Source organism: Copadichromis virginalis, linkage group LG11, assembly GCF_057382275.1.
Source record: "Copadichromis virginalis isolate Kocher_CV1m ecotype Utaka linkage group LG11, C_Virginalis_male_GT1.1, whole genome shotgun sequence".
Classification (NCBI taxonomy): Eukaryota; Metazoa; Chordata; class Actinopteri; order Cichliformes; family Cichlidae; genus Copadichromis; species Copadichromis virginalis.
In genome coordinates this window covers 37,202,192-37,217,602 of record NC_140628.1, presented here as the reverse complement: position 1 = coordinate 37,217,602, position 15,411 = coordinate 37,202,192, and the positions used below count along the sequence as shown (strand labels likewise).

The 15,411-nt window shown below is 40.2% G+C and overlaps 1 protein-coding gene across 1 annotated transcript in view; it reads right to left on the bottom strand.

The window, feature by feature from the left end:
- Window positions 1–15,411, bottom strand: part of otud7b (OTU deubiquitinase 7B) — a 43,018-nt gene that overhangs the window by 11,776 nt on the left and 15,831 nt on the right. The window contains exons 2-6 of the mRNA XM_085472280.1: window positions 5,021–5,280; window positions 3,519–3,689; window positions 2,475–2,702; window positions 828–929; window positions 273–400 (exon numbers count right to left, since the gene is read on the bottom strand). Of these exons, the coding sequence (XP_085328406.1) occupies window positions 273–400; window positions 828–929; window positions 2,475–2,702; window positions 3,519–3,689; window positions 5,021–5,105 (714 nt within the window). The 5' untranslated portion in view covers window positions 5,106–5,280. The remainder of the gene's footprint in view (window positions 1–272; window positions 401–827; window positions 930–2,474; window positions 2,703–3,518; window positions 3,690–5,020; window positions 5,281–15,411) is intronic.

Here is a 15,411-nt window from a genome sequence, read left to right as displayed (position 1 = left end):
GGAGGAAACTAAATAAAAACGAAAACTAAATTCTAATGATTCAGAATTCAAACTACATCTTGTTTATCTTATTCTGTGCACTAGCGCTGCCCCTTCATCTTCTGAACTGCATGCTACTCGTTAAATATCAAATGTTATGCAGGCTGACTTATCTGGCATGCAAGGCATGTGAAAAGCCTCAACTTGCCTAGTAACTTCTCTGTGCACCGCCCTAATACAGTCATGGGAATAACAAAGATAGTCAAGACTAATGTGCAGCCTCTGTGACAGACCTCTTTGTTCTGCTGGGTCTGCTGCCACCTCCACCTGCGCTTCAGTGCCTCTCTCTCCAACCCGTGATCCATCAGCGCGTACAGGGACTTCCGCAGCATCAAGTCTCGGTCGTGAAAGCCCCACATACCTGCAACAGAAACAAAATCAGGTCGTTAAACACACATCAACAGAATCTTTTGTACAACCACATCTAATCATATAGGTGTGCAGATGTTTCAGGGGTTTTTCTGTATTGTCATGTCCCAAATAAAAAAAAACTACAAACTTACAATGGCTAAAGGGTCTAACTGTCTTTTAATGAGAACAAGTTAAGCACATGAATATTATACTCACACCTACTATAAAAGTCTGGAACAATGCCTGCACAGTTGGAGCATTATTAATTTTCTGAGCTAGGAGTCCTAAGTGGGCTGTAAAGGCAAAGTGAACGTGCACGGCAACATTGTAAAATGCAATTAGTGCTTAAGCTAACACTGGAGTTCCCTTAATGAATGCTAATGGAGTGTGAACCTACACTGTATTGGGGTCTTGTTTGAAAGGCCCGTGATACTCACCGAGCGAGGCTGCATGCAGCAGGCAATTTCCATCTCCGCTTGTTGCCAGAGGTAGCAGACTCTGGCAGTTTGAAACCACTTTTGTCCACCAGTTCAGCCGCCCTGCAGGTGAATAATAAATGTTTAACTCACATGTTTGCATGACAAATATGGTGAAGTATTCATCCAAAACAACTGCTGTGCAAGTCCTCAAAAAGATAGTCATTTGTGTCAACATGTGATTTTCAAGTCAAAAGACTTCCAGAGAAGGTTTTCCTCTCGTGTCAGCAGTCTTAGCAGTGTGTCATTTTGTCTTATTTTGGAATGAAACAATTCACCTTCAAAAGTCATAGCCTATAATTATGAGTTAGTGATTACAACACCTCTGCCTTTACAGGTATTCAGATTTTGCTACAACTGTCAGAGCTGTTTGAATGAGTTATACGTTTACTGTCACAATTTAATATAATGATGTTGAAAACAGTCTATTTTCCTGCCCTAGCTGCACACACGAGGTGAGCACAAAATAAGAAATTCAACACAAATTGTGATTCAATTTTATTGCCCTTGACCTAGGAAAAGCTAATGGCATAAGATGTAAGTACAACTCCTCCGGTTTCATACACAAAACAAAAAAAATTATTGCGCTAGCTTATGTGGTTCCAGTTCTACAGGGATTCAAAAATAGATAGGCAAAACGGAGTGTGACTGCTCCGACCGGTTTTAAAGGGTTAATGATATATTTTATGTAATAATTTATAAAATTAGGTTAGAAACAATAGAAGACAAATGGCACGAAATACACTTTTCTATCGTCCACACGATATATATCGTCATATCGCCCAGCACTACTCGATAACCAGATTATCTGTTCTGAGTAGCAGTTGGCAAGTTTGGGAACGAAGAACCTTTTAACAAACTTCGAGCACAACTAGACTCGTGGTGGGGCAGCCATTGGAGAAAGGGAAAAAAAATTAAAAATACTGGCGACAGTGTTACCGCTCAGCGTCTTAGAAGACACATATTAGAAGACCTTGGTTTCAAGTTATCACATTTACAAATGGTCAGGATCTTGACCTTTGACCTTTAGGTCTAGGTCACTGAGATTCGAACTTGTCAAAGAGGTTTAGTAGATACACCTATGGTATAAATTTGAAGCTCCTACATCGACTCATTCTCGAATTATGGCATTCACAAACTTAGCTGTCCATGCTGCCTGCCCAGCGAGGTGACGACAAGGAGAAGACGGAAGACAGAGAGGCAAGGACCGAACAAGAAATGTCTCAAAATATATTTCACAAAACCACCAGCTGACACTCTGGATACAAAATTTACATTTGGAAGTGGCGGGTCAAAGTAACACCACAACAAGTTCTTCAAAGGGGCCAAGCTACCACTGCAAAATAGCATTTTACCCTTGTTGGTAATTTAACATGAACTAGTCACAACAAACGTCACTTAAAACAGCATGTCGTGATTTTAAATCCAAATATTTAAAACAGAAGCAGTAGATCTGTTGTCTTATAAATGCAGGAGTAGGCAATATATTTTGGAATAGAAACAACAAACACTCGTGTCACTTCAAAAGCACGTGGGGGGTAAGAACTGTCTTTTATCTGCAACCAAGTCAAGCCTAAAATCTCATGTATGGTACAGAGTTATACTAACCAGCTTGCTCCAAGGCCACCATCATGGACTGCTCAATAAGGTCCCTCTCAATGAAGTTCCTGAAGTCGTCCCGGTACACAGTGAGGTCTGGCAGTTGGAAAGTGCACAGGGGCGTGTCCAGAAGAGGCTCATTGCTGCTACCGCCGGTGCTCGAGACGTGAGAGCGGGCCAGAGAAACGATGGTAGAGCTAGCATGAGAAATACCCCTCGACAAACGCTTCTCTGTAGCTACAGAGAGAGAGAGAAAAAAAAGGTGTTGCACGAAGTGCATATTTGCACATTATGATTTGTAGTTATTATGTTTAGTCTCAGGGTAGACCAGAATATTAAGCGGTAGGACAATTGCTAGTATTTTTATTTGATAAGGAATGAAACTGTGCATTAGTAACCTTTCGGGAATGATACATTATTTTTGGCAGCAGGGGGACATGCCTGCATTTTAAAAAGTGTGGACTCACCTAAACTAAGAGACAGCTCAACTAAACTTTCGCCCAAACATCCAATGTAAATTGTAACGTAGAATTTTGCATATCACAGCTGAAACACCAACAGGGCTTATTATCAGAAAACTGCTCGCTGACTTGGTGCTGTTGTCAGCGTTACACCGTGGTCATCACAGAAGCTGTGACATCAACCCAGCTCTGCAACCATTTTTACTCATATTGAAACTACTGCAGTCTACTCCTAAACCACTGTCGCTATTCAGGAAAAAAGAAAGAAAAAATAATATATCAGTGTTTAACCATGAAAAAGTAATACAGAAAGTTTAAACTTCTCATCTTTTCCAACCTTTGCAGTTACATCCCTGTGTCATCTGGGTTCCTAAACTGCACCAACTCACACGCTCGAGCCTCAAGCCTCCATTGCGAGCACCAGATTACAAAAATACTGTGAGGTTTAAACCCTCTGTAATTGTCACTTTATCAGCTGATATGTAGTCACTGCATGTTTGTTGTAGTCAAAACATTTAGATTAAGTTGGTGCACCTAATAAACTGCAAACTGAACTCATGTTTTGGACTAACTCACTTCCTGAGAACCTCACCTTGCACCACCTCATCTTGGCGATGGAGTATAGGCCGTCCTACCCGAGCCATCTCCTTTTCAGGGGCCAGATACGTTCGCTCTTCTGTGAACGAATACGACAGGTTCCCAGCATGCACCTGTCGCAGCTGCTCAAAGTCACTGAGGGCAGCAGTGAAATCCCAGTTCTTGCCTAGGAAGAGAGAGGAAGGGAGAGACAGAAACATCTGTCTGAGTTAACTGCTCCAACAGGACTACCTGAATCTTTTTGGCCAGCAAATGACTGATTCCTCATCAGTTTAAATATTTACCACAAGTCAATGCAACACGGGCTTTCTGTTGTACCCAAAGGCCGCTGACACATTCCTTTATTGGATAAACGCCTCAGCTCGCTGTCTTGCTGATGTTGCTGCAATGCATTACATTTTAACCCATATTCTTATCTGCAACTTGTGCTGCTGCTAGGCAACAGGAGCCCTGCTGACACTAGTAATACCTACGTTCTATTAGACTTTGATAGCATAATTAACAGTAAAAAGCCAAAAGCACTTACTGAGTCCACTGCCTGGAACATCATCTCCAGTTAACTTCCTATAACTACATCCCCACTTCTGCTTTTTTTTTAAGTTCACTTGAAGCAGAAATGAAATTAATAGATTAAAAATAGAAGGGATCAAAGTGTAAAGACAAACAGATCTGATAAGTTTTCGCTTTACATCTGTATTTTCACATTGAAGGAAGCTACTAGAAGAAAGTGGTGCTTTCTAATGATGTGGAAAACACAGCTGGAACGCAACGCTGGTGATGCAACAAAGCTGTGCTGAGATAGAGAGCGTGAACTCAGGTGGAGGAAACAGAAATGGCATTTATAGGGCTTTTTTAGCCTTACAACTCCAGGAACCTTCGACCACAGTTAGCCGCATTCATACACGTCTTTATTCCATAATCATCACACACTTTGTTTATCTCACATCCTTGGCCAATTTAGAACCACCAATCAACTTAAAAAAAGGATTTATTTGAACTGTGGGAGGAAGCTGGAAAACCCACAGAGAAATCTGCACAGGGCCAGAAGAAACATGTAAACTCCACACAGGAAACTCCCAACACGTTAGAAGATTCAAACCAAGCACTAATCACCGCACTACTGTGAAAGAAAAGTGACAACAGCAGCTCTCATTAATTCAATCTCAATCTAATTATTTGCAGTCAAAAAGCTAATAAATATCACATCAAACCACAAGTGCGAGAAGCATAAATATAAAGCAAAGCAAGCTTTATGCCTGGGTCCAGCTATCACCAACTATTTTATACATCGTGAAATACATCATTAAAACACTGCTGCTTGTTTAGTCTTAATATTTAAGTTCAAGTCTTAATTTAAACAATAAACTATACTTTAAATTAAGGCTCAGTCTGAACTAACATCCATTAAGGAAGGGGAAAGGAAACGTCATGTTGCATTCATCACTTTAGCTTTACAATATTGTTAATAATGAAATTCTACTATCCTCAGTAACTCACCCTCTAGCAGGTCTCTGGCCAATCCCGGTTCAGCTCCAGTGGAACGGACAAAGTCGGACAGGACTGCGTCCATATCCACGGTCATGTGATCATGAATTCACAAGTTGGCGGGTTGCATCCAGGCATTAAAAAGAAAGAGAGAGAGAGAGAAAGAAAAAAACAAAACAAAAAAGACTGTACTCTGCTCTCCCCGACAGGGCAGCAAAGTGAATGGATAAGGTGGAGTCGGCCTCTACCTTCAGCTAGTCTGTCAGCCACACCTGAAAAAAAGGGGGGAAAGACGACAAAGTAAGATTAAGGCTGCAGGTAAAAACCCATCAGAGTTTAAACATCCACATTAATCAGCTTATAAGAAATGAAAAGAGTGCAAAAGGTGATATAATAACCTTATTCAACCCCTTTTTGAATATAAACCTGTTGTGGCCTGGATGTTTTTGAACTTGACACCTTTCACAGTCACTTGTCCCGCCCATGAAAACAGCAGAGACACAAAGAGCACAGGTTTCACTAACTGCTTGAACAGAAACTAACGGGAGTCAAATGACAAGTCGAGTAGCTCTGCGAGGTGTGATGTTTGTCATGTGGGAAACTTTACTGTGTGGTTTCAGCTGCTTTTATGAAGACTCTTTAATTAAAGCTGACAAGTTAAAAATTTAAAAGTCATGACTCATGATCCCTGTAAAATCTGGAATCAAGACAAGTGCTTCAATCACACCTGCAAATATGACCTGCTGAAAGAGTAAATGAGTGTGCACCAAGTATAATTTACTACATGGTTTCCCACTAAACTACATTTATTTGAGGAAGTGTCTCCGCATCTCATCTAAAGAGAGAATGGAGTGTCACACAACTGATTGGTGTGCTTGGTGGAAATTTTACTTTGGTTTAACGTTGTTCAACATTTTCTGTTACGGCGCAACTGCAACATATCTACAATACACCAAGACTGCATTTTTGCTATTGAGCAATTTACTGGCCCTATAGATATTTACTAGCCCATCAAAAAAGATACCTTTATCTATAAAAATATAGTACTTTTTAGAATTTATATATTTTTTGTAATTTATATATCTATATATCCATCCTGCATGCTGCACTTATCTCTGCTAGAAAGCAGGGTTGTTGTATGTTTGCAATTAAGAAAGAAATCAATCAAATGTAAATTGTGTCAAACTAGACAAAGAGTTGATCTGCATGTAGAGCTTCTTATTCCAACTTTTTAATTTAGTTGTGCTGTTGTGTAAAACAAAAAATATGTGAAAGATTCATCTTATTCACATTTAAACCATCTTAACTGAAAGTTTCTTCAAAAGAATTTTATTCCCATTTAATGTAAAAAGAAGATTTGTTTTGATTGGTAGTAACTGTCAGCCCCTGGGTCAGCTGCTATTCATTTCCTGTAAAATGCAGAAAATATTGTTGTTGATGCAGACAGCATTTCAGCATCTTCACCTACATATAAAACTTCATACCACTCGTTTAGTCCAATGATTATGACTATGATTGCTCCACAATGACCAGTCAGCAAGCAGTCAAGAAAATAATGGGAAACCTTGTTCACAGAAATACCAACACCAACACCCTGTATGAATATTTCTGAAAACATTAACTGGAAAAGGTCATGGCTTTTACCAAGAAAATCCCTACTAACCAACAAACGAGAATGGCGACTTTCCAAATTATTCATAACTGTTGCTATGAAAGTGTTGTTCAACCAGAAATTAAAAAGATGGGAATGGACAACTTGTGCATGCATCTTTCCTGGAACTATGCTCTCAGTAAACATTTTTCCCCGATGCATTTAAGAACTAGATTACTGAACTGCTAGTTTCTGGTATTACTGAATAAAATTCCCAAGGCATTTTTTAAATTGCCTTCATGGTCATCGGGAGTCAGAAAGGAAGTTTCAAAACACCAGGATGGTGACAAAAACAGGCACCTTGAAGTCTCACCAGACTTCACTAACCAACTGGTAATTTGCCATCTTTTATACTATCTGTGGAACCAACAAGCTGAAGTCCAGTGCTGCCACATCTGTACTTTATATTTACTCTTGTACATCGAGTGTAGATTAAGCAAAGACTAAGATAAATTTAAGATAAAGCAAAGAAATAACTGTCTGGCAAAGCAAGAGGTAAAAGAAGTGAAGACGTGTCACATCCAAGTACAGCCTGAGGGAGTGGTTTGGTATGAGGAAACACGTCGTGCCTTTCGCTCATTTGAAATCAATTAGTCTTCAAATTTCAATGGCAGAGCCGAAGGACCCACAGTGAGCAAGCTTCAGTTTGGCACTAAAATCAATACAGAAACATCATCGGGACTGAAATAAAGACAGAGTAAGGATCGACGGGCCGTTGGCATAAAGGATATAGAGGGCAATCGATGCACAGCAGACAAAGACTATGAATCAAAGTAGGCCTGGTCTAGATGTAATTTGGGACCAAATCAAACCAAAGGGGCCTCTATTTTGTTTTGGTGCTGTAGCCAACGTGATCAATTAACCAAAAATATTCAGTTGGAGATACGAAATAAAGAGAAAAAAAATCTCTAATGCTTTCCCTTTCACCCTTAGTGAATGTTTGAGGGGTGCATACGTAAACCCGGTGCACCAAAAGCTCAGGTCTCAGGATGCTTCACTGTGGGGTTTTTTTGTGTGTTTGTTTTTTCTTGGGCTCTGTATGATATTGGTGAGAGTAGATACCCATGACATGGTCATCTAAGCCACACAACTTTGGATGTGAAGACATAAGCTCCATCCAGCTGCTGTCAAGACCTTGTTTCCAAAAGGGGGAGCTACAACAGTTAGTTTCAAACAAACAATTAACTGAAGGGCTGCACGAATGGCCACTATGAGGTAAAAAAGAATTAGTCCAACATTAAAAATACAGAGCTGGTAAGCACTTTATGTCTTCAGAGGGCTTCCATCCGTCTTTGCCAAACATTTGGCAAACAATTTCTCTTTTATATATTTTCTTATAATACAGTCATAATACACTCAATTATATTTCAGTATCATCTAGAATATGCGTAACAGAAGAAGAAAAATTACCACTAAGAGGAAGTGGGAATTATGCTGTTATCCACTGTAGTGTGGTGCAGAGTTTTTATTCACTTTACTTCCATTTTATTGATAAGCAGCATGAGGAGGAGGAATGAAGTAGTGATTTAGGTACAAACTACTAGCAGGGATCTGTCATGGCCTAGCCTTATTATCCACCCTTTTTTCTGATCAATGTGGTTCAAAAAGGAAATAAAATGTAACTATAGATAGTTTGTTTTTTAAATGTTACTCTATATGCCTGTAAATCACTAGTTTGATGAGCAAAATAATATATTATAGTGACTGCTGACTCCCAAAATAAAATACCTACAGTCATCTATTCCCATCAGTCTCATGGCTCATCCACCACCTAGTGTTCCTGCTTCATCTGACTCAGTGAACTCTTTTCCACTGTGCCTGATGAGTCACGAGTTTACTCTTCTTACACCTCTCCACCGTTCTCTCGCTTTCCCTGCCTCCCTCGGTTTCTTTATCATTATTAAAGGCACGCAGGCACACGGGGGAGAAACAGACTTTCTCAGGCAGCACTGTATTTCTAGAGCATTCTTTGCAAAGTCAGCGGCTCGACAGTCTCCTCTGCAGGGCCTCCCAATATTCTTGCAGTTTGTCAGTTAAGTGAGATCTTCTGATCCACATACACGCAGTGTAACGAAACAGGCGGAGATCTCATTTGAACTGATACAGAAACGTAGATTAGACTGTATTCTGACCAACAGCACATTCGTGGCCGACCAGAAGCCACGACCGACACTCTGGGAATCACTGCGACAGGTTTTGAGTCACTGTCTAACAAGCCTTTGTTATAAAACAAAACAAATTAGGGCAATTTTATTGCATTAGTAAAAAAAAATGATATAGCATAACTACTATACTGACAGGGACATGCTGTAAATGAAGTGAGGCCCACTGCAAGAAAACTGAACTATTCAAATTATCATCGCAGCTTTCTGGCAAATTCTTTTTTTTCCCTGGTATAATAATGACAGAAATGAAAGCGTTTAAAAAGGAGAAAGCAGATTAAAACATACAAACAGGAAGCTACTAAGTTATGACAATACCACAGCATAGTAGATGTACAGGCTGCACCTTAAGTTCTGATGGCTAAACAGTGATGGCTTTAGCAGCAGCATCAACACGTTTTACCAACTATGATGGCTTTAGCAGAGGACAGAGGTCGTCTAGTTACGATGTAAATCTGTGTTTTCTTATAATCCTGTGCCATTATGTGATGTATAGTCTCCCAGCACAGGCAAAAAGTACTCAGAGCCATTAAATATAAAAAAAAGTGGAAGGGTGATAAACAGAGGGCTGTGGACAGAATGTTCTCGCACACTAATAGAAACCTAGCTGCTGCTGATGTGTAAAACTAAAACCATCAAATGGCACCTCCTTCAAAAACACTTTTTTCCAGGATCAAGTTGGTAAAAATGACAGTCTGTGTCCTCCAAGTCTTCTCGCATTACACTATAATAAAAGTCACATATTTTATTTTTTATTCTGTGCTGGATAAGATCTGAGCGCATCAGGTCACTCATGAATCAACCGTTTCGATCACAGTTACTTCTTAACTGTAAAACTTTTTAATGGTGCTGTACAATAAAACTAAAGTGATAACACAGGATTAAATTATGGCGGAAATTAAAGTCATTAAGACCGCAATAAAAATGTTTATGACACTGAACACCCTGAAGGGAAAGAGGAAGTGTGGGAGGCCATAAGTTTATGGCATCCATCAAATGCTCATCAATTGTTGTGGTGTTGGCGCACACTGTGAAACTTCACCAGAGTTTGACACCCAAAGGTAATTACAAAGCCAGAGTTCACCTTTAAGGTCATAGCGGGCTTAAAACAACAAAACATGACGTCTAACAAATACCTTGTATTTCATGCCCTCAAAATCTATTATTACATTGTCAAAAATTTCCATTTGGCAGCCAGGGAAAAAACATTCTCAACAAGAGAGACCCTGCGTGGATTACTGAGCAGTACTATCGCTGCTGCCAACATGGGCCAGCCAGTGATTTGTATCAGGGATGGCTGAGCTTTTGTCTGGCAGGAGCGCTTACGTAACAGGAGCTGCTGACAACACGTGGGTGCTGAGCTGAGGGCAGGAGAACGGCCTGGATCACGGAGGGAGACGGAGAGGTCACCGCAGCCCACTGCGTCAGCCGTTGGTGGGCTGAGGGGGTCACTTTGTTGCTTGGATTGGGACTGCAAGTTTGCTTTGCTGTTCTTTACAGTATTTAAGGAGGACACATTTTTTATGGTTTTACACGAGGGCTGTGGAAAGTGAGCAAAAAACAAACAAACAAACTATCCACTTGTTATGGTGAAATTACAAGTTACAGGGCTCGCAAAATCGCTAGCCCGACGTCCCGGAGCTAGCGATATCTCCAGTCAGGCGACCAAAATCTATCTCAGCCCCACCCGTTGGGTTATCATATAGCCCGACGGGCGGGGCTGAGATAGATTTTGGTCACCTGACCAGAGATATCGCTAGCTCTGGGACGTCGGGCTAGCGATTTTGCGAGCCCTGAAGTAGTATGGTGTTACAATATTAAATTGGTAATAAATCAATGCTGGCTTCGTATGATTATGATAGCAAAATAATTGGGATAAAATCTTTGTTGTTGTTTTTTTTTTGCGTGAATTTTGGCAAAACTCTGAGAACTGCAGCTCTAGCATCTATATCTTGTCATTTTGAATTATCATGTTTTGGTGCTTTTTATGGATTTAATTACATTTTGTATCCATCCACCTGATCTCTCTTCAATATTGTCTTTATCACAAAGAACGTTTAATCCAGAGGAAAACATTTGCCACTCGATCTGTCCTACTGGATACTCGCATTTTCCTTCAAAGTTCTGCGTTTCTGTCCTTCCCTAAAAGCTCGGTCTCACTCACTGTTTACTTCAGCTCCAAACAAGATGACTGAAAGGGGCCCTTGGTGTAAAAGATCTATATTTAAAACTCAAAATATTTCAGTAGAAGAATTTATCAGTAGGTCTTGCTTTCAAACTGTTTCTCATCTGGTATACTTTTGACTCCGTTACTCCTGCTGTGACTACCAGGTAGTTTTCCTGAGTGCTGCCTACGTCTTTAATTCATCACAGTCTGAAACCATAAACTTCTCTTGAGGAGGAGGAGGACCTGTGGTGGCCACTGTGTGGTGGGGCTACAAAATTCCCTACTGGATATTGACGGTGTTAATGCTTTTTTCATATATTGATTTGTTTTTCATTATAGATTAATATGGAAGGGCAATATGGCCAAAAATATTTATCACCATTATCACGCACCGGATTATAAGGGGCACTGTCGATTTTTCCGAAAATAAAAGGATTTTAAAAGCGACGTATTTTCAGAAAAACACTGTAATAATGACGGCCCGCTTACATGCTCTACCTAAAATTGTGCTTTGGTGTGTATCTGACAGACGAAAGCCAAACCAGCTCCACATCACTGAAGTTGCAGCATTTTCACAAACCAATTCTGGTTCATCTGTTTCATTCAACTATTTCACCCTTCTCATTCTCCGTCGCCGCCATGCTTTTTCTGCCATGTGCGTATGAAAAAAAAGGCACTGCGCATGCGCGGTTCACCCATATTCTACCACAATATTTCATTTTCTTATCATTGCCTAAGGTTATAATGGTATTACCGTGAACGGTATGATATGGCCCAGCCCTATAGATTAACATTAAAATTAATCTTAAATGGCATGTTTTTTAGGTTCAATAACTGCATAATACTTTCAAAAAAGTTAACAAATAATATTAAGATTGCATATTAAGACTCAACACCATGCCCCTCCAGCTGTTCAGCTAATATCTGTCCACTTTTTGTTCCCCAGTTCCAGCAGGCTAAATTATTCCCTACTCTTTATTTCCTCAACCCAGAAACAATGGTTGCCACATTCTTCACTGGGACTAATTTACCATGAATGCAGGTTAAATTAAATCTAATTTCAAAATAAAAACAAAGCTGAGCTTTGCCACACCTAAAAACTGATTTCTGAAAAAAGCAAACAGATAAAAGCACTTTTTAAAATATATATGTAGCATAAAATCTCTCAGATCTGTGGCAGAGCTGGGATGGTGTGGAGTCCTATTATGGTAAGACAAACAAAAACGACTGAAACAAAAACATCGAGCTGCCCTCATTGCTGTAAATTTCCATCTCGCACTCTCCAAAAGCCTTCACTTCTTATTACTCGCTCAGCAACATTGTTTGCAAACCACGAGTTATGAACCACGTTTTCCTCTGGCCTGAAACTACAGAGCAGTCTGACTGTCTACACTAACAGACATGCAGAGAATTGATCATTTGTAGGAAAGAAATGCTGTATGAATACTGGTCAAATGATTTTTTTTTTTTAAAAGATATGTAAAAGGAAAAGCAGCATTACAACAAAACGAGGAGATTTCTACATATGACTGGCTAATCTGGTTCCAGATGTCTGAATCATCATTCACAAGATTTTTTTTTCTTAGCACACATATCTTTGCATTGATTATTCTCAAAGCTGGCTTTTGACTTCAGCTCAATGATGCAACTTGCAAAAGTCTGCAACTTTCCTAAGGCCATTCAAGACTGTTTAAGAAAATACCTTTAAGAAAGACACTTTAAGTGCAATAAATTAATATGTTAAATAATCGACATAACAATTCTGTCCAATTGTGACAGAATTCAGTAAAGCTATGCCTCATTCTCGTGCTTCTGTAATTCTACTCTACAACTGTGATCGCTCATCTAATTTGTTTGTCTGTAAAAAGCTAAATAAATAACAGCTGATGCATTTTTACAGTACAGATGCAAATACTAATGTTTTCCACTCCTGCCTGAATGGACACTGGCAAAGTAAAGCACTGAGATTAAGTTAAAGGCAAAAAATAAGTGAGTTGTTAGTTAAGTGAAGCCACTTCTTTAGGCAGAACAGGTTCTGTGTTTTGACTTTTGGTAATGCTGATATTTACATTTGCATCACAGGTTGTGCTTTTTCTTTCTCACTGAAACCCTGTGAAGGGGGAGATTCACCGCCTCATGTTTTTCCTCTGCAAGGTTTCTTTGATTGTGTGAAACTCAAGCTTTGCTCTACATTTAAGAGACAAAGAAGCTGTCACACAAAGAATGAGGATAGTATGCTTTACCTAAATAATGTTGAGACTTCACCAGATGAGGATGGCCGAGTTGTTCCCCTCTAATGGTCAGTATGTGATAAAACACAGTGTCTAGAAATGTGCCTGTTCTATTTTTGTTCAATCACATAAACCTTTCCTGTGATCTCAGCAAATGCACAACACACCCTCTCCGCCTGGCAAAACCACATGAGTAATGAGATAAAGGGCATAAGGTAAACAAACAGGGTGAGGCGATGTGGCTGGTGGGAGTCGAAGCAGGAGTGACAAGTGTGACTAAGTGCTTCATCTCGACCACAGAGGGATGGTGGGATAGAAAGAAAAAACTTCCAGTCTTTGGACAGAGCAGTGAGCACTAGCAGCTAAAGCTAGACTGATGAACCGGCCAGATTACTGCAGTTCCATCTGCTTCGGTGTACACACCTGCCAATAAGTGACTACAGCAGAAGTGCAGAAATGACTAATTAGGTCTGATGCACCTCAGAAAAACACTCTTCGCAATACAAAAACAACACCATCGTTAACAGCACATGAACCAGTTCTCCGGCCGTTCATATGCAGACCACCAGAGCAGTCAGCAGCAGTCTGAAACACTGGCTGATTGGGACTAGATCCTCTATGGCAGCAGTCTCCAACCTTTTTTGCGCCACGGACCGGTTTATGCCCGACAATATTTTCACGGACCGGTCTTTAAGGTGTCGCGGATAAATACAACAAAATAAAACTAGTACCGGTACCGAAAAAAAGAAGATTTATTCATAACACACGTGAAAAGACCCAGGAAAACAGAGTTAATGATAAAAACGATAACAAAATAACGCTGAAAACCGATAAAAACCCTGAAAACCATACATTTCACACCTGAGCCTCAACTCTCGCGGCCCGGTACCAAACGACTCACGGACCGGTACCGGTCCGAGGCCCGGGGGTTGAGGACCGCTGCTCTATGGGAAAGCAGCTTAATGGAACAGAAGACAACATCATCAGCAACCTGACTAGACCAGGAATAGGTGTTTAGCAGACACCAAACTAAAAACACACAAACAACAAAACAAAAACAAAACAAAACACATAACCACGTACTTCCCTGGTTGTTAATATACTTGCATGGTTCATCCAAGTGAAGTGTATCTGTGGATAACTCTGGTATCAATCTGGATTTTTATTTTTGGATTGAGTCCTGACTCAATATGTAAGCATGACTGGTCACACACTTAGAAAACTAGGAATTTTCCTTTTACATCTGGTTATTTGATCAACAAAAATATTCTTGTTTTTTAAATTACAATTAAAAGGCTAAAACCTTGATATATAAATGATATATCCAGGAAAAACCCTGTCAGTGATCTTTATTAGCTTAAATAACACAATACTACTCAGGCTATCCTGGCAGCTAACAAGGGGACTTTAGAGAGATACTTTAGGAAATACTTGTATAGCCACATGACTGATGTGCTCAAGTCTCAATCACTCTTTTGTTGTCTGACTTGTCAGTCACAGTAAGCTCTGAATTGTCTGCAAGGCGTAGGCATAGCATACTGTCCTTAAAAAACAGCCACATGCATATAAACAGAGCAGAGCAATGGCTTTCTTGCGATTTCTTCTCAGTGAGTCGAAGCCAGTTTTTAAGTGCTTCAGAAACAGGGTGGATAAGCTGCGAACAATCAATCACAGTAAACACCAACCATGCTGCTGAAGGAAGCCAGCAGAAAGAAAAACAAAGGTGTGGTGAGATGGCTGTCCTTCAGCTGTCTGAATCTGTGGAGTGCTGTAATCTGGTTACTGACTGAGCTCAGTCAGCCTACACTGGCTCATTACATAAGAAAGCTACAGCTGGGAAGGAGGCTGATCATTGCCTGGCTGAGGAATGGAGGAAAATCGAGATCTTCACCTAGGTCTTCCAAAGTTGCCCTCATATGAAGGGTGCAGCACAATGGCTCTGCTGCTTGTGTATAGGAAGTGCTGCTTCAGTCTCCTCAACATAATAAGTAGAAGGCTTAAAAAAACAGAATGGCCTTATCAGACAACAGTCTTGGACAAGAAAATGCACAGCAAAGCAAACAGAGCGCAGAGCGGTGCAAAATCCTCTCATTATATTGCAATATCCTTCTATAGGGCCGGGCAATGCTTTCTTTTGCGACTACGTTGACCCCATCTTCAAGGGCAAATGGATGCATCATAGGAATAGTGTA